Source organism: Capsella rubella, unplaced genomic scaffold (assembly GCF_000375325.1).
Source record: "Capsella rubella cultivar Monte Gargano unplaced genomic scaffold, Caprub1_0 scaffold_1, whole genome shotgun sequence".
In the NCBI taxonomy this organism is placed as follows: Eukaryota; Viridiplantae; Streptophyta; class Magnoliopsida; order Brassicales; family Brassicaceae; genus Capsella; species Capsella rubella.
In genome coordinates, this window is record NW_006238923.1 from 5,506,048 (window position 1) to 5,528,354 (window position 22,307).

At 40.0% G+C, this 22,307-nt stretch overlaps 9 protein-coding genes across 11 annotated transcripts; 5 read left to right on the forward strand and 4 right to left on the reverse strand.

The window, feature by feature from the left end:
- Window positions 1–1,165: 1,165 nt before the first annotated feature.
- On the reverse strand, window positions 1,166–4,353 carry LOC17897058. Its single transcript, XM_006304143.2, has 5 exons — window positions 3,852–4,353; window positions 2,127–2,183; window positions 1,969–2,031; window positions 1,811–1,882; window positions 1,166–1,726 (listed from the first exon to the last, which is right to left on the reverse strand). The coding sequence occupies exons 1-5, from the start codon at window positions 4,176–4,178 to the stop codon at window positions 1,610–1,612; spliced, it is 636 nt and encodes a 211-aa protein (XP_006304205.1). The 5' UTR covers window positions 4,179–4,353; the 3' UTR covers window positions 1,166–1,609.
- Window positions 4,354–5,212: 859 nt separating this feature from the next.
- LOC17899674 (probable 37S ribosomal protein S28, mitochondrial) lies at window positions 5,213–7,312 on the forward strand. The gene is made up of 5 exons (XM_023788969.1): window positions 5,213–6,158; window positions 6,324–6,406; window positions 6,588–6,699; window positions 6,809–6,861; window positions 6,948–7,312. Exons 1-5 carry the CDS (start codon window positions 5,267–5,269, stop codon window positions 7,089–7,091), a joined length of 1,284 nt encoding a protein of 427 aa, XP_023644737.1. The 5' UTR covers window positions 5,213–5,266; the 3' UTR covers window positions 7,092–7,312.
- A 104-nt stretch (window positions 7,313–7,416) lies between these two features.
- On the reverse strand, window positions 7,417–8,556 carry LOC17900066 (chlorophyll a-b binding protein CP24 10B, chloroplastic). Its single transcript, XM_006303223.2, has 2 exons — window positions 8,236–8,556; window positions 7,417–8,071 (listed from the first exon to the last, which is right to left on the reverse strand). Exons 1-2 carry the CDS (start codon window positions 8,460–8,462, stop codon window positions 7,522–7,524), a joined length of 777 nt encoding a protein of 258 aa, XP_006303285.1. The 5' UTR covers window positions 8,463–8,556; the 3' UTR covers window positions 7,417–7,521.
- Window positions 8,557–8,830: 274 nt separating this feature from the next.
- On the reverse strand, window positions 8,831–11,010 carry LOC111828739 (proline-rich extensin-like protein EPR1). Its single transcript, XM_023777384.1, has one exon. It carries the CDS (start codon window positions 10,912–10,914, stop codon window positions 8,935–8,937), a length of 1,980 nt encoding a protein of 659 aa, XP_023633152.1. The 5' UTR covers window positions 10,915–11,010; the 3' UTR covers window positions 8,831–8,934.
- A 1,080-nt stretch (window positions 11,011–12,090) lies between these two features.
- On the forward strand, window positions 12,091–13,018 carry LOC111832661 (glycine-rich protein 5). Its single transcript, XM_023790267.1, has 2 exons — window positions 12,091–12,142; window positions 12,231–13,018. Exons 1-2 carry the CDS (start codon window positions 12,091–12,093, stop codon window positions 12,782–12,784), a joined length of 606 nt encoding a protein of 201 aa, XP_023646035.1. The 3' UTR covers window positions 12,785–13,018.
- A 713-nt stretch (window positions 13,019–13,731) lies between these two features.
- LOC17899599 (ribonuclease 3-like protein 1) lies at window positions 13,732–15,241 on the forward strand. Its single transcript, XM_006305626.2, has 4 exons — window positions 13,732–13,900; window positions 14,120–14,306; window positions 14,528–14,639; window positions 14,739–15,241. Exons 1-4 carry the CDS (start codon window positions 13,856–13,858, stop codon window positions 14,938–14,940), a joined length of 546 nt encoding a protein of 181 aa, XP_006305688.1. The 5' UTR covers window positions 13,732–13,855; the 3' UTR covers window positions 14,941–15,241.
- A 1,020-nt stretch (window positions 15,242–16,261) lies between these two features.
- Window positions 16,262–18,730, forward strand: LOC17898905 (DCN1-like protein 5). 3 transcript variants are annotated; one of them, XM_023789405.1, is made up of 11 exons: window positions 16,262–16,477; window positions 16,653–16,718; window positions 17,125–17,209; window positions 17,306–17,380; window positions 17,484–17,520; window positions 17,634–17,717; window positions 17,826–17,886; window positions 17,984–18,090; window positions 18,191–18,256; window positions 18,332–18,486; window positions 18,587–18,730. In XM_023789405.1, exons 2-10 carry the CDS (start codon window positions 16,655–16,657, stop codon window positions 18,425–18,427), a joined length of 675 nt encoding a protein of 224 aa, XP_023645173.1. In that variant the 5' UTR covers window positions 16,262–16,477; window positions 16,653–16,654; the 3' UTR covers window positions 18,428–18,486; window positions 18,587–18,730. The 3 variants fall into 3 exon arrangements, with proteins under 3 accessions (XP_023645173.1, XP_023645175.1, XP_023645174.1); XM_023789407.1 differs by having other exon boundaries at window positions 18,332–18,482; XM_023789406.1 differs by lacking the exon at window positions 16,262–16,477 and having other exon boundaries at window positions 16,501–16,718.
- Window positions 18,731–18,848: 118 nt separating this feature from the next.
- On the forward strand, window positions 18,849–20,344 carry LOC17899079 (uncharacterized protein At2g39795, mitochondrial). Its single transcript, XM_006306409.2, has 3 exons — window positions 18,849–19,261; window positions 19,604–19,926; window positions 20,033–20,344. The coding sequence occupies exons 1-3, from the start codon at window positions 19,022–19,024 to the stop codon at window positions 20,193–20,195; spliced, it is 726 nt and encodes a 241-aa protein (XP_006306471.1). The 5' UTR covers window positions 18,849–19,021; the 3' UTR covers window positions 20,196–20,344.
- An 85-nt stretch (window positions 20,345–20,429) lies between these two features.
- Window positions 20,430–22,193, reverse strand: LOC17897863 (Golgi SNAP receptor complex member 1-1). The gene is made up of 5 exons (XM_006303289.2): window positions 21,879–22,193; window positions 21,440–21,679; window positions 21,079–21,243; window positions 20,854–20,967; window positions 20,430–20,735 (listed from the first exon to the last, which is right to left on the reverse strand). The coding sequence occupies exons 1-5, from the start codon at window positions 21,915–21,917 to the stop codon at window positions 20,622–20,624; spliced, it is 672 nt and encodes a 223-aa protein (XP_006303351.1). The 5' UTR covers window positions 21,918–22,193; the 3' UTR covers window positions 20,430–20,621.
- Between the last annotated feature and the right edge of the window lie 114 nt (window positions 22,194–22,307).

Genomic DNA, 22,307 nt, shown 5'->3' on the forward strand with positions numbered 1-22,307 from the left:
ATAACAAGATTTCTTACTTCTTTTTTTTATCTCTTGCAATAATATGCATATTTAAAATAAAATAAATTACCAAATCTATATTATATAACCCACTAAATTATATATTTACTAGATGATATCCGTATAATGCACGATAATAAAATGTTAACGGAAATCAATTGTTTATATAAATTATATACTATATGACATGATCAACAAAAAAAATTGTCATACGATATTCGGAATAAAATGTGTATTAAAGAAATTTTACTACAAAACATATCATATGATCTCTATTAAGTTACAGTTGTTATTTAGAATGATGTTGCCTGTTATGTACAGTAGTAATAAAAAATTATTACAATCATATAATTTGTTAAATTATAATTTTTATTTATTAGATGATACTAAATTATAATTCTTATTTAGTATGATGTTGCGTGTTATGTATGGTAGTAACAAAAAACTACTACAATCATATAATTTGTTATATTATAATTTTTATTTATTAGATGATACTAAGTTATCATTGTTATTTAGTATGTTGTTGTGTGTTATGTACGAAAGTAATAAAAATTACTGTAATCATATAATTTGTTGTATTAATTTTTTTATTTATTAGATAATGTTGATCAATAAATATCAAACATTATAGTTTACATTTTTTAATTTATATATAGGAGAGATATCAAAACTGGAATTACATATAATGATGTCTAAACTTTATAGTTTATACATTATGTTCCCTCAAATGAATTCTGTGTTTTTAAAAAGGTAAAAAAAAACAAATAAACTTTTCTTTATCCTTTTTTAAAATTTGATAATTGTTGTCTTTTACATGGTTTTGCTAATTCTAATAACAAATCTAAAACGTATACAGATAGATACTTACACTCTTTTATATTTACAAAGTGAAGTTTATAAAATTGTAGTATTTTTGTTGTGATGGTTGAGCTATTTTTATAAATGTAGAGATTGCTCTGAAAGATTCAAACGTAATCGACCGCTCAATTGTTGAGTTTTCAATGAAAATCAAATTCTTATTTTTAATTACTAATTAATTTAATATCCGAAAAAAAACAGGATATTAATTATGCGGGCCTAATATACATATATACAGCGTACCACTGAGCCCAAACATTAATAATGAAGGCCTAAATAAACTAATCGTGAGTACATCACAAAAGATGGAAAGTCCCATGTGAATGTGATTAGGAAAAAGAAAACAATCAAGGAAGAAATGCACTTGGCACTTGACAGTATTACATACGTGGAAGATGATTAGTAAATTATTAATTACAACATCTCTCATCTTATGACAAAAGGTGGGAAAAGAAGCAAAAGACAACAAAAGATTGGCAAGAGCAAAAACTTGCTACAACCTAGGACGATTTGGTATCCTACTATAAGAAAAACACCAAAAAGAACTTTTTATAAGAAAAAATAACTAGTCTCCTCTCCTCTGTCATCATAATCTTTTTATCCGTCTGCAAAGCCAAAGGGGATGAGAAGAGTCGACGATTATCTATCTATATTCTTAGCCATATCATATATAGTTACAGTTATGCGTAGTCTAGAAAACGTGTCAACGACAAAAGAATATGTTTTGATGGGTTGTTGTGTCTCGTAGTTATATAATATCAGCTCTGCTTCCATAGAGACTTTCAGGGCTCGGGTTGTTGTTATCCAGAGGAATGTTAAGGTCAGGGAGCAAGAAGGAGGAATCCTCATTCTTTTGTGATTCAGCCTGCAGAGGATTGAATATGATCCTGTTAAAAGATTCTAATCTATGTTACTCACAAGAGGGATCGTATTCAGAGTTGGTTTAAACCTGCATCTTCTTCTTTAAAGACTCGTTTCTTGCTCTTTGTTGCTTGAGCAGATCCCGCATACTTGCGAGTTCCTGATTCACGCAACAAATGTAAATATTTAAGAGTTTGAACGCTTTTGTACCTGATACCAAAACAAAAAGGGGAAAAGATATTTTACATTTTTCAAGCCTTTCTTTTCTTTTAAGAGCAAACTCTCCTCTTCTTTAAGTTGAGCAAGCGTCTGTAGACAGCAGCAACATATACACAGTGATTTAAGTAGGAGATAAAGGTGATTCCACAATAATCGTATAATGGTTTATTTTCTTCCTGGTTTACCTTTTTCTTTCTTGATCTCTTGAAAGGGGTGGTTGTTGTTACATTCGTTTGAGATATCTGCATCAAACAACCCACCATAAAACATTAGATTGCGGCTTCTGACAACATATATATATCAAGTAGGCCTAAAATCAGCGAAAAGTGTCATTCACAAGTACATAATGAGGGTGCAGACCAGCCCATAATCTTAAATTTGATTCCATAATTCCAAGTTCTCAACAAGAGGGGGATGTGACAGTAGTGGATACGCAATGAGAAGATGAAAGAATCTCTATGAAATCTAGAGGATTCAGAAGCTTAAAGGGAACGATCAAGAAAGAACAAGACATCCCTACATAAATTAAAGACCTAAAACTATATGAAAACACCAAAGTTTAGACAGTTAAATCACCAAAAAAGAATTGAAAAGAATCTTCAATATTCTTAGTCAACTACTTAAGACCCAAAAAAAGCAAATATGAACATGAGTGCATCTTTTTCTCCTACATCGAGACACACACACTAAAAATTCGAAAGAATAGAATCACGTGACTGGAGCGTGACTTGGGAAGTCTTTACGCGTGTCTCCCCAAGGCCACGACCCCACCACAACTTTTGTTGTCACGAATTATCCACATAACCCACTTGTCCTTATCACGTTCTTTTAATCACTCACAAACCCAAAAATATGGTGACTTTGTGGGTTCTTCTACTTTGGTAAGATATTATAATTCAGCAGCTTATAAAAAAACCATAGAGAGAAAAAAAAAAAAAATAAGCAAAGGTAAGTAAAGAAGACTGTCACCAATAATATGGAAAAGAGAAGAGAGTGATTTTGACCAAAAAAGGTGCTTTGGATTTTGCCAGTCAAACTGCCGCGTGGTGTGAGAGCTTAAATTTTGACTTTGTTTTTTTCCACGTCAGCCATTTACCTATGAGACTTAAGATGATCCACGCCGCATCTGATTACACCACAGACAGACGCACCAAACCCCCCCAAACCTAATCCGCCACGAAAACGCCTCTCGACCCATAAAAGAGGCAACCCTCATTATAAGCAATTATAAATAACGCCAGCCATAACTTCTCTAATTGACCCAACTACCCTCTCCTAGACACAAGGGTACTCTCGTCATTGAATGGATGATAACTGGTGGTGTGTACAATCTTGCTTGAATTCAGCGAACAGTTTCAGGAACAAAGCATCATGAGTCATGACGCCAACTTTGGTCGCCCACTAAACACAAACCATCTAGATGTGAGGAAGCTGAGTCGCATAAAAGGAAAAAAGCAGTGGGGATAGATTTTTTTTTAAGTAATTAAGAACGTGGATGGGTTTGACGTCCAAGAGTAACAAGAGCAGGAGTGATATTTTATATGGTCAACGGGAAGTCGGAGAATAGATCGGAAAGGCCAAGGTTGCGTGACCGGCGAAAAAGCCGATCCCTGGCGGAAATGACGAAAATGGCCCTAAGATAAAAACAAATAGGAGCAAAAGTGGCAGTAGTTCCGGAAAACAAGGAAGACTGAGATTACGTGAAGTTTGTATAAATCGACAGAAAACAAAATACGACTAGGCTTAGGTATTGTGTAGCACGGTGGCTATAGCCGCCGTCAAAACGCCGCATACCAAGGGGTATATACGTCAAACAAACACAAAACAGAGTAACGCAGAGGTTTAAAAAAAAAAACAAAAAAAAAACTGAATGAAACAGAGTAACCAAAAAGGGAAATGATCGAACGAACCTTAGATCTAACGGCCTCAGAGAGTTTCACAGCACGGCTTGACTCCTCAAAACCATCAGCAGCAGCAGCAGCACCGCCGCTAAAAGAAGTGGCACCGCTCCAGGAAAGTGGCGTGGTGGGACTAGCACGGGTGTCATGATCTCCCTTCTTCCTCAACGACGCCGCCTTGGTCCTCCTCTGACGCACGGTCCACTTCAGCTTGAGATCCGACGCGCCGCCGCTCGTCATCCCAGGAGGTGAGGGCTCAGCATGTAAGAGGCAGATCAGAGCCTCCGCCACCAATGAATCATCACACATGGCTTCGTGTATCCAGTCTCCGCCGGTCATAGTCTAATGTTGGACCTTCCACCGATTTGAGAGAGAGGGAGAGAGAGAGAAAGAGAGAGAAGGAGAAGAGAAGAAATGGTGGCGAAAAGTGGAGAAGAAGAAAAATCTCCGTGGCATATTTAATGGGTAGGATATATTTATAAAATCCATATATATATATGTATATAGTTTGGGAACGTTTTCACACAGTTATTATAGATTGAAATTATTTGTGAATCTGTCTTTTACATATTTTTCTTTCTTGGTGAAAGTGGGACCCAATGAGAATACAGACGTGGCATTTAGTATATTTGTACTTTGTGCAAAAGGGTTTAGTAAGTAAGTAAGTAGGGTTGGCGTCGGTCCGTAGTCTCTGTGGTCTGTACTCTGTACCACACGCGACGCGCGGTGAGCGACTGAGAGCTTTCTATTTTGGCTTGCGTGACGGTTCAGTAACATCCCATTACTCCTCTATCAATGCAGTTTCCGGATAGTTTTGTGGACGTGTGACGAAGGTCCATTCTTACTGGACAACACTTTTCATTTTTCATGATTGATTGTACTAGTACTACTTGTCTCTAGATGCCTTTTCTACTATGGTTGGATAGAGTTTTACGGTATCCTTTGTTTTTTTTTATGTTCATTTATAATCTACCTGGTTAGTAGTTGAATTATGTTTTTTTCTCAAGTATGCATTGAACTCGGATTTTTTTATTTTATTTTTTTATTTTTTTGTTTGGCTAGAATTGAAATTTCTAAGTTCATGTGTCCATTCATATTTAAAATTGACAAAACAAAATATATAAATTGTCGGTGAGTAAGAAAATCAATTTAAGGGCTTTTGTGACTTCGTGGGTCGAAATAGAAAGTCCCAATTGGGCCTTTTTCCACATGAAACGTTACCAACTAGACACGTGTCTCGATCTGTAACCATGTTTCTAAAATTATATCCGGTTTATCAGACTTTCTGCTTAACCAATTCTGATTCTCGATGAACCGGAAAAATGTAACATTTCGATTCACTTAAACCGCATTTCCTGCAATCTGTTATCGTCGTCACTTCCACTTACACACACAAAGCCCTAAATCCCTTCGGAGCAGCCAAAATCATGGCGCTTCATCTCGCTAGGCGCCAACAAAGGTTGCCATCAAACCCATCTTTGATTCGGTTTTTCTCAAATTCATCATCGGACTCACCTCCTCCAGCTGCAAACGCATCTGTAGAAAAACCCTCTCAGTCGCCGTCTTCTCCGTCTCCGTCGGACTCCTCGTACTCTTCTTCCTTCATTGACATCAAGACCACACTGAAACAGAAATTACAGAATCAGCAGGAGCAAGGGAGGAAACCATTCCCCAGATCCGATGCCCAGTCTCAGAATCGCGGGTCGATTAGTTTCTCCGGTAACCAGTCACGCGTGTCTCTACAGGATTTGGGGATGAACCTCGCCAAGTTTCAGCGGAGATCCACGGTTCCACCTCCGAAGAATCCATCACAATCTCCGCCGCAGTTTTCCTTGGAGTCCCTCTATAAGCAGAACGCCGCACCAAACTCATCGGATCCTAGGAACCGGAAAGCCCAGTCTTTCAATACGAGCACCGTATTGGAGAATTTGAAGAATTTGAGGACGCAAACTAACACTTTTAACAATATGGGGAGGAAAGGAGCATTGTTCGGAAACTTCAAGAGCAGTGGAGGAGAAGCATTGCTGTCTGGCACAGGTATGGATGAGAGGAAGGGAAGGGAAGGTGAAACAGATGAGACGACGACAGAGTTCTTAACGTTCTATAACGAAGAAGAATTAGGTGAGAAACTAAGGACGCTTAGGCCAGAGGGAGATAAAGAAGAAGGATGGTTCTCATTGCAGGAGTTGAACCAGAGGTTGGTTAAGTTAAGGCAAGTGGAAGAGAAAGAGGCCCAATCTCGGACTAAGAATTTTACAGCACTCAAAAGTGTTATGTCATCTATTAGGAATGACTCTGGCCAAAATGAAGTTATTTCTCGTACGTCCTGAGCCTCTTATGACTCTCTCTCTCTCTCTCTATGCGATTTACTTAATTGTTGATTTTTTCTTAGGTGTCAAGGTGTTGAGATCTTGGTTTGATACTGTTGTCTGAAGTTATGTTTTGCTGTCGAATTGTTATATAAGAAGGTTTCTTTGCTTGCAGAGCAGAATCTCGACATTGTGGGCCATTTGGGTGGTATACCTGAATACAAGCTTTTTCCTCCAAAAGGGGAGCTGGTTGAGACTGTAAGTTTTTTAATCTTGCACTTTGAAGCTAGTTACTTGCTAATCTGATTTAGTCGGAATCAAAAGGCTTCTTTGGTTCCTTTAGTGATCTTTCGGCTATGATAGTTTCTACAATTCTCGGTTGTGACCATTAAAAGAAACTGTGGGTATTGATCTTTTTTATTTGACTGCGTCAACAAAGTATTTCCACCCAGATAACATGTCCTCTGCGGAGAAGATGAAAATTGAGCTCACAAAAGTAAGGGAAGAGTTCAAGATGTCGGAATCAGATTGTGGTTCTGCACGTGTGCAAGGTACTTTCTACATAAGGCCAGTGCTCTGATCAATGTTGGCTTTAGCCATCAAAAGGAATACATGTTCTAAGTCCGATTGTCATGTGATGTATGTGGTCTCTCCTTGCAGTGGCACAACTCACTACTAAGATCAAGCATTTATCCTCATCTCTACACAAAAAGGTGAAACGTCAAACTGTTTACGATACTTTTGTGAAGTTAACCGTTGACACCTTATGTTATACCTGTTGGTGGCTTTATAAACGTAGGACAAGCATTCGCGGAAGGGACTTTTAGGAATGGTGCAGAAACGGAAGAAACTGTTGAAATATCTTAGACGAACTGACTGGGATTCTTACTGCCTTGTCCTGTCAAAACTCAGCCTTCGTGACAACCCGGATTACAAGTTCTAAGCTTTATGTGGTAGACACCCCATGATTTTTATCTCTGCACTCTTTTTGGTTCAGGCAACGCTCTGTTGTGAGTGAGACTAAGCTGCTCAAACCCTCTTAGGCATTTTACTTTGTAGGGAAGAAAGTTGCTTTACTTTTTTAGTTCTTTAACTCCATTGTTCCACCTGGAGCTCTTCAATCATGCAATTGTTGCAAAGAAATGAAGTTGTGGATCTCTTTCATTGGTGTCTAGTATTCCCTTTCACATTTGAGTTGTGATAATAAAGTTATTGCGAACAAGCCTCATGATTTCATCTTACAGTTTTCGCAAGCCAATTTAAAGCAATGATTTAATGATCGTTTCCCAAATGTCACATTGAAGAAGAGGAACATTAGGTTTTTGGAGGAGAAATTATATCTACAGACTCAAAAACATCATATGCCGTTTTTTTCACAAACCAAGAACACCAAGAGGCGTTTTCCCCTGCCCGGCCTCAAAGTAAAAGATCAACATGGCAACCATTGCGAGCCTTGAGTGCTTAATCTCTGCCAATTTCAGCCGCTCCAGCTTCTCTCTGTCCGGCTCATAAACACCATCACGATTTTTGCCGGCGAGACCCAACGGATCGAAGAATCTTCCACCGGGATATCCCTGATCACCGGTATAGTTTGCGAAATTCTCGGCGGTCCTTGACCACGGTGTTGCCCACTCAACCGACTGGGAATCCGGGTTGAAGAAATCGACCCATCGCTTGCTCTCCACCCAACCCATGAGAATCAATTGGGTTCCAAGAAGTGACCCGAACGAGAAGGGAGCGATCGCACTTGGCTCGGCTCCAGCTTCAAACCACGGCACACCGCTCCAGGCCTGGCCGACGAAGATCCCAAGAACCGCAGCCATCGCCCATCGCCCATGGATCAGCTCAGCCTCTCTGTACCATTTCAGGAAAGCCGGGTCCTTTCCCAAACCCAAGGGGTCGAACCCGAAATCTCCGGGTAGCCTGCAAGTATCATACACATTTGATTCAATAACTAGATAATAATCCGACCTTCATAACTATCAAAATCTATTGTTCAAGCTCTAAGTCTGTACATGCGAGATTTGCATGAAAAAAACCAGCATCGTTCATACAAGTAACTGAGAGATTTAAGAGAAGAAACTTACGAGCCATCGAGCCATTCAGGGTCAAGGAGGTTGCCGCCACCTTTAACGGCAGGGATCCAAGATTTCTTAGGCTGAGCAGCCGCAGCAGCGACAATAAGAGTTTTCTTGCCAACTCTCTGAGCACCAGTGCCTAGGCCGCTTCCCAATGCGGTGGCACTCCTCTTGCCTCCGGCGAGGAACGAAGAACCAAGCCCACTGAGGACAGCTCCGGAGACCGCCATCGCCATGAGATCTCTAATGTAACTCCTCTGTTTTTTTTCTCTCTCAAGATGTGGAGAAGAAATGTGGTTTGTTTGGTTGTTCTCTCTGTTTTTTGGGAGCAGAAAGAATCGAGATTTAGAGGGACAATGTGAGATAATGAGAATCTATACACGAAATCTGAGAGGCTGTCGTGGATAGATTTCTGACCAATTAGGAGTCAGATACAAACTTCACCATATCCACATCACCAACACTCACTACTGTCTTCTTCTGCCAACTCAGTATTTACTTTTTTATTATAATTTCCTTTTTTAAATCCAATTTCTGAGCTGATAACAAAATGACACGTGGAAACTCAATCCATTTCTTCTTATTCAAATGCAAATGACAGCAATGAATTTGTACAAAGTGGCATTTCGCGGCTTATTACGTTTAGATTACACCATTACATGATTTTTATAATTTTTTTCTTTTTAAACGAGAATTTGAAAATTATAATTAACGATTAAATGGTGGTGAATCCCAAGTGGGAGGAGGAAGCTGAACCAATGGTTGATTTGAACCCATGTCCGGGATTGGTGTAACCGGAATTGGATTATCCGGTATCGTTGGGATGGACTCGATCGGTGGCGCGAATGACGTTACCGGCGGTTGCTCAGGCGGTAGCCATGGATTCGTGACCTCTGGCGGATTGGTAAAAACGGGAGTTTGCGGTGGGAAATCTCCGAGGACTGGCGGTGTGGAGAATACTGGAACTGTCGGTGGGTATTCTACAGTCGGTGGTAATGTGAATACCGGCGGGATCTCTTGAACCGGTGGGGGTAGAATCGGAGGAAATTCTTGTACTGGCGGAGGTAAAATCGTAGGGAGGTCTTCAACCGGTGGAGGTAAGATCGGAGGGAATTCTTGAACCGGTGGAGGTAAGATCGGCGGAAAGTCCTGAACCGGTGGAGGCAAAATTGGCGGGAAATCTTCAGCCGGGGGAGGTAAAATCGAAGGGAGGTTTTCAGTCGGTGGAGGTAAAATTGGCGGGAATTCTTGGACCGGTGGAGGAAGTATCTCGGGAGTGACTGGTGATGAAGGTGTTGGCTGGTCAATTGGTGGTTCGATGATTACATCAGGTGGTGGAAGCTCCGGCGCAGATTGATCAGGGGGCGATGGAATCAGTGGTTGACCGATGACTACATCCGGTGGGAGATCATCTACCGGTGGAGGAGTTCCGATGGCTGTAATCGGCGGTGGAAATTGTGCAGCTGGCGGCGTTAATGTAGACCGGTCTAATGGCGGGGTTGATCCAGTAGGTATATCAGGCGGCGAAAACCATGCTATTGGTGGCATGGGCGGTATGTCGGCAACTAGCGGCGAAGGGGGTGAACCGCTGATACCCGGAACTCCGCCACCTAGAAGGGGAGGAGGTGAACCGGTGATACCCGGAGCTCCGCCACCTAGTAGGGGAGGAGGTGAACCGGTGATACCCGGAGCTCCGTCGCCTAAGAGAGGAGGTGGTGTCATTGTAAACGGTGGCTGTGAAACCGAGCTACCAGGTGGCGGTGGCGATAAAACTAGAGGAAGGGGTGGTGAGGGAAGAGAAGAAGATAACGGTGGCGGAAGCGGCGCAGAGGGTGGAGAAAGGGGTAGAACCGGAGCAGGTGGAGGTAGGATTGGAACAGGGGAAGGCGTCGCCGATGGTGACGGTGGTGGTAGAACGGGAAATAAAGGCGGCAGTGGAGGGAGTATAAGAATCGGTGTAGGGACAAATGGCATAACTGGAGTAACTGGCGGCGACGGACAAGGTACTGGTGTAGGTGGAGCTGGTGCTGGGACGCAAGTAATGCAAGGCTGCGGAGGAGGCGGTTCAGGGGCTGCAACACAAGTAATGCAAGGCTGTGGAGGAGGCGGTGCCGGGGTTGGGACACAGGTTATGCAAGGCTGTGGAGGAGGCGGTGCTGGGGTTGGAACACAAGTAATGCAAGGCTGTGGGGGAGGAGGCGGCGGTGGGGATGGCGGAGGTGGGCAAGGAACAGCAATTGGTGGTGGCGGCGGTGATGCTTGTACACAGGTAACACACGGTGGCGGTGGTGCACCGTTTTCTATGATTGGAGGCGGTGGTGGTGAGCAGGGTGTGACAAGAGGAAGTGAGGGAGGAGGCGGAAGGGGAAGAGGCGGTGGTAAGATCACCGGAGGAGGCAAAAAAGGGTTTTCAGGACAAGGGGAAACAGGGAAATTCCATTGACCGCAAGTGCCGAAAATGCACCGGAAAAACACGTCGCACCTTGTTGAGAAGGCTTCTCCGTTTCTACTTCGGTTTCGTCTTCTGCTTTTGTCTCTCTTATTTCTTCTAGCAAACCTATTCTTGTCTTCGTCTCTGTGTCTGTTGTGTGGATTCTCTATTGCATCTGTTATTGAAACACTGAGCAGAAGAAGTGTAACTACACATCTTAGTACGATTATTTTCATCTTGTTCTTCTGGTAAGGCATGCAAGAACTAAACTAAGTATGTGTAATGTGTTTATATAGTCGAATCGATCATGTTGGACTTTTGGCAATTCTTAAGTTTGTCACTACCAAAGTTTCTAAGGATTCATTGAATATTTCTGGTAATAAAGGAGAATATTTATTTGGTTACACAATTCAATGTAAAAAAAGAGGCAATAACTAAAACTGACTCAGAATTTAGAGCTCTGAGGTAAGTGTTAGCCAGCACACAGCCACTCTGCTCAAAGAATATTGAAGTGAGTATCGACAGAACTATTTTGTCTCTGTTGCAAAGTTACAACAATCTAATACTACTACTTAACACACATAAACCAAGCATAAGTTTATTTCTCGGTTAAGACAAACATTTGGCCAATATCATGTTTGGTTGAATTGAGCAAAAATCACAGAAATTGAATTAAGCACTCTTTTATACTTCGTCTTTTTCTTTTGGTTATTTTCCGGAAGTGGGTCGAGTCTTTCAAATTCAAGAAAGGTCTGTTTCAGCTTAATATCGAGTGCAGGCATTCTTTTTGTTTTGTTTTATGCATACAGTAGTAGCCAAGGGAAGAATATGAACGGCCGGATCGAAACCCGTCGCTACGGGGGTCAATAGGAACGTGTTTAATCTTAATCGAGTTGGTTCAAGAAGTGACAACATCAGAAAAAAATTGAATGTTAAAGATGGAAATTTGAGGCCGTTGGATTAGGATGAAGCGACAAATAAAGAGGGAAGGAAGAGGCGTAGTAGAAGAAGCAAATATAAATGCAAAGAAGACGCATTGATTGATTGAATAAGAGGGGAGTCTTCATCACTTCGAGACTTGTTGTAAATTGTTATCTTATCCCACGCCGTTGCTTCAGCTGGCAGCTCCTCTTCCTTACCTCGTTTAAAACAACCTGACCCACACCGCCACACGCAAACTCTGAAACTACATTGTATGTACATACAGTAGTACTACACTACAGTTTACCGTTTCATATCTCGTATTCCTTCATAGTTTGGGCCCAATGTTTCTAAACTCTCACTTCTGACAGCCCATTGGGTATTAGACAAAATAGGGCTCCGTATAGAGAGGCAAAGGCTAATTTTTCTAGACGAAAGAAATATGTCGATTAAGGAATTTGATGCGTAACTCACTAACTATATGAATAACATAATTTAAAGAAAACATGAAAATGTTTTACGTTACGTTACATCCACGTAAGTTCAGTAACCAGCCACCTAGAGGTAAAATAGAAAGTAAAGAAAAGACACAAGAGAGACTAGAAAATGATCAGTGGGGGAGATTCCATTAACGGTGGAGGTATCTGATCAGAAGTCTCATCAACCGCCGGTGAGGATTGGGCGGGAACATCAGGAGGAGGCAGCCAAGTTATTGGTGGCATTGGCGGAAACTCATCCTCGGGGGGTGGAAGAGAGAACACCGGCGGCGTTTCGTCTTGGAATGCTGGTGGCGGTAGCCAAAACGGCGGGGGCTGTGTCATCGAGTCGCCACCTGGTAGCGGCGGAGGAGGAGACGGCACCAAAGGTGGTGGAAACACTATAACGGGCGGTGGCGGTGAAGGGAAGAAGAAAAATGGTGGCGGAGAGGGAGGAGGGGGCGAGGGAACAAGCGGTGAAGGTGGCGGTGGAGGCGGCGATGGAACTAAAGGTGGTGGAGACGGCACAAAAGGCGGTAGGCGTGGGGGCGGTCTTGGACGCATTGGTGGGGGTGGAGACGGAACCAAAGGTGGTGGTAGACGTGGAGACGGCCTTGGACGCGGCCTCGGACGTGGCGGTGGACGCAGTGATTGGAAAGGGAGAAAGGGGTTGTCCGGTGAAGGCGTTGTAGGAAAAGGCCAGTGGCCACATGTTCCAAATAAGTACTGATACAGAGGATCGCAGCTTCTGCGTCCACGGTTCTGACCGCTACCGCTGCGTCTTCCTCTGTTTGACTGTTTTTGCTCCTTTACGGTTGCAGCTTCAGCGTTCTCTTTGTGATCTTGTATGGACTCTGTTGTGTGGGTGACTAAAAGGAGTAGAGACAACAAAAATCCAACCACAAGTAGTTGTTTTGCTTTCATCATCCCCTCCCCTTGTTTGTTTATCTTTTAGCTACTTCTCTTCTTCTTTGATAGAAAACTTCTACGTACAAATACAATTATATATATGATCAATAGACTTAAAGACCATTTAATATGTTTTTTTCTCCCCTAATTGCCTATTTCGTATTCATGAATATAAATGTGAGATACGGAGCTGGATGCATGTCATGGGAAATTGTAGAAAATAGTAAATGTCGAGAGACGGATGAGGATTATCCATGATTACTGCTTACACAAATTGGCAGATGACAAAAAAAGTTACAACTCATTTATGGCACAGGACCTCTGTATAACATCGGATCAGAATATCTCTAGTAGAATCTGATTCTAAATCATAAGTTTCCTAGCTAGTTTTATAGTTTTACACTTCAATATATACATATGGCCTTGTTGTTAAATTAAGTAGGTGAATCATAAGTTGCTTAGAATGATGTGCCACCGTTTGTAATTGAATGCTATGCAGTTGCACATTCACTACATGCTTATCTTTATCATCTGCAGACTCTACTTTCCTTGAAAACGTTTGACTTTCAATATACATGAAGCTTTACTATAATCAAAACCAAACCAAAAACAAATGATAAAACTATAATAATTTTTGTGGAAGTAAATAAATAGGTCGGGCCTTATATTCACCAAATAAAACAAAAAGCCTGTTTAATTTTAAAGCCCAAATAACTCCAATGAACAAAAATATCTGTCAAGTACACACCACACACACACAGACACAAAACGGCGTTCACTAGAATCAGAGAAGACTAAAAACATAAACACAGAAGGTAGCAGAGTAGTAGATGAAAGCAGGAGTTAGAGGAGCTAAACAAATCCGATAGAAAAGATAGATTAATCTCAAACGATGTATCTTCCTACTTCATCAAATCCCATCTCTTCATCCTCTTTGGTAAGAAATCTCAAATAGAGATTGAAATATCTGTATTTCTCTTTTTGACTCAAATCTTTTAAAATTGTGGAGGAAAGAATCAATTTTTAGTGTTTTTCCTTTGCTGTTTTTGTTTAAGAGCATTAATCCAATGTGAAAAAACCCTAACTTGATGGTTAATACTGTTTTCTTCTGTCAGATCAGTTTAATTTTTTATTTTTTATTTTTTATTTTTATCAGACACCAAAGAGGATGATGCTACAGAGATGCGACTGTGGGTTCAAGCTAAGGAGGCTTAATGATACTGTTGAAGAAGGTAACGCGATGGAGATCCAGTCTAACACTACTCGTCATGAGGAGAATAATCTCGTTTCCGGACCAGAAGCAGATTTGGGGACTCACACAGCAGAGCCCACTGCTACTGAAGGTACTCTTTTGTGGCTTTTTTGACTTCTAGGGATGAAATGCAAAGCTACGTTTATGTAATATTATGACTGTTTAGTGCGTTGTGTTTGCTTTCTCGGAGAGCTGCTATCGCATTAGATAATCAGAAAGCTAAAAACTTGTCAATTATTACTATCATCTCTTAGATTTTTTGAATTTGATTTATTGACATTTTGTTCCGTTGTTCACATGCATGTTGTTTAGAGGAGACTCAAAGACTCTCAGCCAAATCACAGTTGTATCAGCTATGTTCTGCGAGGCATTGGAAAACACCAATATATGAGAGTTTCGCCGAGGGACCTTGCCATAGGATATCGTAAGGGGACACCAATTTCTGCACTTTCTTTTTACATTTTCAGGCCATCACTCAGTTAGTGAGTTAGCATCCATATTGTTGTTGTTTTATAATGTTCAGATTTACAGTCAAAGCTACGATTGAAGTTAAGGAAAAGGATTCTCGGATAACGGTTTTGGAATGTTTTGGGGATCCACATCACAAGAAGAAACTTGCAGCTGAGCAGGCAGCGGAAGCAGCGCTTTGGTATCTTAAGAACATGGGTCATACTCTTCAGACGGAGAAAGCTTCTCGTCGTCAAGGGCGTACGAAGCCGATATAAAAGATGATGGTGACAGGTGATCCCGCACAATGAGCTTTGTCCAGTTAGAGGTGATCAAATAGTCTAGTTTTTGTTTTTATTTATTGACTTTGACATTTTATTAGGCTTTTTATAAGCTCTAACTAGGGAGCGCAAAAGGGTAACCTCTATCACAAAATGTATTTATCTACTAGAACTAGACTATGCTGTTGTGTGTCTGTAGTATCAGTTGTAAGTAAACAGGAAAGTGTGGTTATCACCTGTGGATACAAATGGAATGATATCGGCAGAGATATATGCAGCACATAATTTGGGACTCAAATGATTTGAAACTGCTCATTTTCCATATGTAGAAATCAGTTTGTTGCAGAAAAATCAGCCCAAAATGAGTTTTGACTCGGCCTTCACATCGGATTCCTGAACCAAGACAATATCATCTGTTAAGACGTGAAAATGCTCGAATCTTGCAATACAATTCAATGATATGGCAACTAGCCAATGGGAAATGTACCTCTGCGAGGTGAAAGTATATACATATACTGGTCTTGGCAGCATGTGGGTTGTGATACCTGGAAAAAGAGATGCAAAACACGAATGATTAAGTTCGTTGCTTCACCAATCTACAACTGTTTAAGGTTGAAGATTAAAGAGCAAATAGTATTTGCCCAGTATGTAGTATTTGAAAGTGATTTAAGTACGATATCAGGTGAAATGTGAAGGTGTATAATACAGGCTTGTCAAGAAAGAAGATTGTGGTGGAAAAGTCGAAGAACACCAGAATCAACCTCTATTATTGCGCGAAAGAAAGTGAAGAATGCTTCATTGTATATTTTTGTGAGCATTTTTGGTGGTTTTTAAAGCTGAAGCCCATTTAAGCTTTTTTTTTTGTTTACATATTAGGCCGAAGATTTAACTCTCGTCACAACCTTATCTCCTTTATGATTGATTATCCCGGTAAAACGGTAACCATGGATCTACGAGGCGGCTACATTTTACACAGAGAATGTAGTAAATTTATCACTAATATGAAATTGTTATAAAAACAAAAAAATTAGAAAGCAAAATAATATATAAAATATGAAAACTAGCAATTGATTCTAGAACTAAAATTTTAAATGTAATTATATAAAACTTAAAACATATCATATATATAAAATAGAAGAATTTATATACATATAGAAAACATGAAATCTATACAAGTTGATTACTTTTCTATTTTTATGTAAATACATCTTGATTTTGACCAAACAAAAAAAAAAGGAAATAAAATAAGTAAATTGTGTGTCATATATATACTTAGATCGGATTAGAAAAAGGAAAAAAGGAAAAAAAGCAGCAGTACATATAAAAAGGTGTTGGGGGAAGTAATCGAGAGAGGAAATCGTATACTAGACTTAGTAGTAGTAGATTGTCGTCTCTCTCTCTCTATCTCTTCCAATCAGGTGGCCTCTCGTCAGTCTTCTCGCCGTCTCTCAGAATCAGATAAATATTTTTGATTTGTTTTGTTTGCCCAATCCAATCTTTAAAGAGAAGCTCTCTCCTCTCTTCCCCCCCCCTGGTCTGCCTCTTCTCTCTCTCTCTCTCTTTTCTTTCCTTTTCTCTCTTTTTGTTAATTTTCTCCTTTTCTTTTGCTTATAAATTATTATGTATATGTATAGAATTTAACTTGTTTCTTCCCCCACAACTCTCGTCCCTATCTCTTGATTTCGTGCGATTCTTATCAAATTCTGCAGAGATGCGTCGCTCTTCATCCAAGAAGAAATCAGCTGAATCAGTCACCACGGATCTCTTTCGCTCAGGTTTCGGTTCTTTTCTCCTAGGGTTTATGTGATTCTGTTCTCTAAGTTTTCCTCTTTTTTTTTTTTTTTTTGTTATCTCTTGGTTTGGATTTTGTTGATTTCTTGTGAATTCCATCTTTTCTAATTCGAATTTGGATCACAATCTCATTACTCTTTAATGGGTTTTGGGGGTGATGAACGAATCATTGGTTTATCATAATTGAGCACAGATGAAAGCTATCAAATCCAGTAGCTGACGACTGAAATTGAATTACTCTATCCAATCAAGAATTTTACTTTTCGAATCACTTGCTTCTGCATATTTTTTTTTTTTTTTTTGTGATCACAGACTTTGTGTAATTGCCCGTGGCTTCGTAGAAACGTTTTTATTTGTTACTTTGTTTGACTTTTGTGTATTTTGGTTCAGCTTCGAGCAAGGCCTCGACTAAAGAGATGGATCGTATAGATCACTTATTTAATCAGTATGCCAATCGATCTTCCAATCTCATTGAGTAAGTATTCACTGATCCACCAATCAATGTTTCTTTTCACTACTTTGAGATACTTTTGGTACTAATACGTTTGCTTCTTTCTACTACCTGAAACAGCCCTGAAGGAATTGAGGAACTATGCTCCAATTTGGAAGTGTCACATACTGATATCAGAATCTTGATGCTTGCTTGGTAATTTATTTAGTAGAGTCCATTAAACCCTTATTTCTGTTCTTTTTTTTTCTTCTTTACCACAATCACATATCCTTAAACCTTTAAATTCTTGCCATCGCAGGAAGATGAAAGCTGAGAAACAAGGTTACTTTACACATGTAAGGAATGCATAATACATAAGAGCTACAGATCCTTTTTTCTCTTTGATACTCTCGAGTTTACTTTGTGTTTGTTTTTTTTTTTAAATCTTAACCCAATGTGCAATCTGTAGGAGGAGTGGAGAAGAGGCCTGAAGGCTTTAAGAGCTGATACTATCAATAAGTTGAAGAAAGCCCTTCCGGAGCTTGAGAAAGAGGTTCAAACGTTTATCCTTGTTTTTCATATTTAGTTAAATCTCTTCCCAGAGGTATTCTAAAGACTGGATCAATGTTAAGCTTTTCTTCCTTATTGTTGTCTCTTTAAGGTCAGGAGGCCTTCAAATTTTGCAGATTTCTATGCTTATGCCTTCCGCTATTGTTTAACAGGTAGGATTAAATTCTGATTCTTCATGAGACATTTGTATTTTGCTGTTTCCCTTTCACCTTTTATGTTTGTGTGACCTTTGTTTACTGTTCAATGCAGAGGAAAAACAGAAGAGTATAGACATAGAGACTATCTGCCAACTCCTAGAAATTGTAATGGGATCTACTTTCCGAGCCCAAGTTGACTACTTTGTCGAGTATCTGAAGGTTTGGATCACTCAAGCGTTTCACATTTTGTCCTTTTCACAATGTTTTTTTTTGCAATGTTTTTCATCACATGATTGGGTTATATACATGTTTGACACAGATCCAAAATGACTACAAAGTCATAAACATGGACCAATGGATGGGCCTTTACCGGTTCTGTAACGAGGTATGTTTCCCAATTCTTTTATCCCCTGACTTAGCAGCTTCATCAGCCAACTCGAATTGTTTTTATCATGTACAGATAAGTTTCCCGGACATGGGGAACTACAATCCAGAGCTTGCATGGCCGTTGGTTCTTGACAATTTTGTTGAGTGGATTCTTGAAAAACAAGCCTGAAATCATTATGTGTCCCCTCAAGTCTCAGCTTCAAAGCGACAAATCATTTACTTGAGTAGGTAACCTATTCCGAAAGCAATTTTAATTTGAACCCTTTTTAGGCCTTTTTTTCGTTTGCTCGGGTGATTTAATTCTCTCTGTTACGGTATGGTTTTGCAGGATCAGGTGGACTCATCAAACAGCTTTCAGCACAATTTTACTTCAGTTTTTCATCTTTCAAACATTAAAAAGACACATTATATGATTCTTGTTACATGTGATTAACTTCAATAGAGGGAACACATTATGTTTGGTTTATTACAATCAAGTTCTATTCTTAATAACTAATTGATTTTAAATTAGCTCTGAACACTGTGCATATGTATAGACTTCAGACTTGTGATCAAGTCATCTCTACATGGACGCCATTCTGGAAACGTTCTTACCTCTTTATAACCATCAGATTCATTTTGAAAATGGACGGTCTAGATTAGCTTATACAACATTACTAAAAAGAATCCTAAAACCCCTCCAGGAGAATCAATCCTCCATGAATTTCAGCTGCTACCTTAAACCCTAGGAAAATCCCCAACCTTAGCTACTCGTTAGTTCTTCATGGCTCGTTTCGTAAGATTTCTGAGAAGAACAGTGATTAGTTCATCGCCTTCAATTCTTTACCGAAACCCTACAACTTGTGTTCAGTCAAATCGAAACACTAGTCTCTTGATCAGCCGTAAGTTTCTTAGCTCGGGGAGTTATGTGTCGGAAATGAGGAAATCAGCTTTCGAGGGTAACATTCTTCGATTAATTCGTTCTGAGATTCAGTCCGAGCTCGATCACTCGCCTCCTCTTCAGGTATTCTCATTATATTTTCATTTATGTAATTGCTTGGCATCGGTAATCTGTTACTACAGTCTAGGACCTTTCGAAAATGGAATCTAAGATTTGAATCATCTAAAACGCAAAATGATGATCCGGAGTTCGAATTATGTTTGTTCCCAATTGAATTGAGTTTTTTTTTTTTCTGTTGTTGAATCAACAAGGTTAATACCCTTGTGAGAGCATAATTCGAGTAACAATGAAACTCTGGTTTGTCTATGTCTGATTGAGATAGATCACAATTCTTACATGAGAAAGCGGTTCCTTTGTCTGCCTGAGCTGAGCAATTGTTTCATTTGTTTGTACACAAAATTTCAGCCTGAGGAGAGGTTTGGCCCATTCACAGTGGATGAGCGGCCGGGGGAGCAATGGATTAGCTTGACAAGAAAATTTGGGGAGAAGGAAGATATTAAAGTGGAAGCAACCATGTTTGATGGATCAGTTCCATCATCAAAATCTACAAGCGCCGACCCTGAAGATGTTCAGCTTCATATTACTTTCATTGTCAACATCTCTAAGGGTGATCGTGAGACGTTAGAGATCATGTGTTCTGCTTGGCCTGATACCATACAGATCTCCAAGTTCTTTGTTCGTAAAAGCAGCAACAACTCACCAAATGCTTATATTGGACCAGAATTCCAGTACTGTGATTTGATCCCCTGTTCTACAAACTTCAAATTTCCTTCTTTTCTTTTCTATGTTTCTGACATGATGAAACTTATGTTGGTCTACTGAATTATTTTACAGGGAAATGGAAGATGAACTTCAAGACTCGGTTTATCGTTTTTTGGAGGAAAGAGGTATAAGTGATGATCTTGCTGAGTTCTTGCATCAGTACATGAAGAACAAAGATAAAGCGGAGTATATTAGATGGATGGAGACTGTTAAATCTTATGTTGAGCAAAAATGAAATCTTTTAATTACTACATTCTTAGGTGTTGATCCAATGAAAGTTCCGTTGGATATGGCTTTTAGAAAGATTTTTTTTTGGCATGGTTCTTAGTTGCCAGACGTATGTGATATTTATGGATCTAAATATGATGAAATTGCGTTCATACTTGTACTCTTCTCAATGCAGCAACGCAATCCACAGCCAAATCTTTTGACAAGATGAGAGAAACAATGGTTGTTGTATACATACGTGTGGCATCTCCAAAATAACTGAACACTTTCGTCTAAACTACAAAGACAGGGATGAAAATTTGCTGTACACAATATTTATGTTTTTGATATTTAGATTCTTTACTAGAACACCAATAATTGCAGAACAAATTAACATCATGGGAAAACCAGACGTGGCCCAACATAAAGAAGAAACGAAAGAAATGGGCAAATTTTACTTGGTTATCCAGTAAATGAATATGAGAAATGTGCATACAGCCGCAACAAGTGAAAGAATGATTGTATCCATCGACTTTTTTCTCTTTATCGCTGACAGAATAGTGTTCACCTGCAGAGGTTTTAACCATCACGTTGCAGGGTAAGATATATGTGTGTATCCATACCCGAACATACAGAGAGCAAAGAGCAAACAAGTGTGTAAATAAGAAGAGGAAAGTTCTTTGTACCGTGGGTAGACGGCTGGTGACATTGCTAAGCTTTGAGTTGATGCCTCCAAAAGTTGAACGTTGAAACACAAGTGTACCGAGTGTGGCCTGAGCTTGTGAAATGACACCATCCATCTGCACCGTTTATATAATAGGCAGCTCACATAAGTCCTGGGGTGTTCAATTAACAGGGGAAAGTCCATTGTAATGTATGCAACAGCTGTAGAGTGTATGGAGTTTATTTACTTGCGCTGTATTGCGGTTGATTCCCATATGTTCCTTGAGAAGAGATTGTTCAGACCCATCCCCAGCTTCTAAATCTAACTTAGTCCGATCAAATTCTCTAAAGTCCTCAAGAAGTGAAGCATGCTCTTGTTTTGCTTTAAGACTGGAGCGATGTCGATAAAACTCCTGCAATTTGAGTGAATCATACACACAGGAACAAGACTAATATAACAAAGGTTGAGATATAAACTAATCGAGAAGAAGAGGGTGAACTGAAGGTTAAGAAGATAACAGACGTTCCATAGCGAATCAGCATATAGTCAACGCAAGCTATAGAATAAGGCAATATGTTAAAAGCAATGAGAGAAGAAAAAGAGAATACCTGTGTCAGATCCTGTAGGATCTCTTGGTGTCGAGTTAAAGTATGTGAGACCATTTCAGATCCACCTGAAGACACCCATGCTTGCATCTGAGCGTTCACTTGTTGTAGTTGCCTAAGAAGTAAGTCAATCCCAGCTTCAAGATCACTCTCTGTGCCATCTAACTTTGTTAAAGCCTTTGTGGAGACAAGTCTACGATAAGAATGCATCTGCTCATCGAGCTGAGCTTCAATCTTTCTGGCCTGTGGGATTTCACATGAGAACAGCACAAAGCAGATTCATTTAAGTAAGTATCCCAAGGTAAATTCCCTAATTCAAATCCACCCAACATGCGAGACCTCAAAAACCAAATTTTAGGATAGAGTTTCAACGATTATAGACGCTACGAGCTTCTCAAATGTGTTCTTCTAAAATCAAATTAAACTGAAAGAAAAAAATCACCTGTTTCCGTAAAGCATCCCAAGAGCTAGGCACATCCATGGCGTCCACAGAATCTGTAGAAACCTCTCCTTTGCGAAACGGATCAAGTCGGATCGTGTCGTTTCCGGGAAGAGACGTTTACCCCCGGGTATAAATCAGATGCGGCAGTTATCCCGGAGCAAAGATTCTTCTTCTCTTCCTCGTAAGCAGAGGTTCGAGCCCCAGAGAGATGCGATCTTATCGATTCGACAAGTAGTAATCGGATCGGATCGCGAGAGTTGGTACGGAGACGCAGACAATTTCTGCGTGTCCCTTCAACACCAGCAAATTGCTTCGATTTTGCGTAATCCACTAAATTAAACAATATTCCTTAATCCAATTCGGCGGGTATGATCATGTGTTTTGCATCCTACAATACACGCTTAATTTATATATGTTGACCCACTTGTT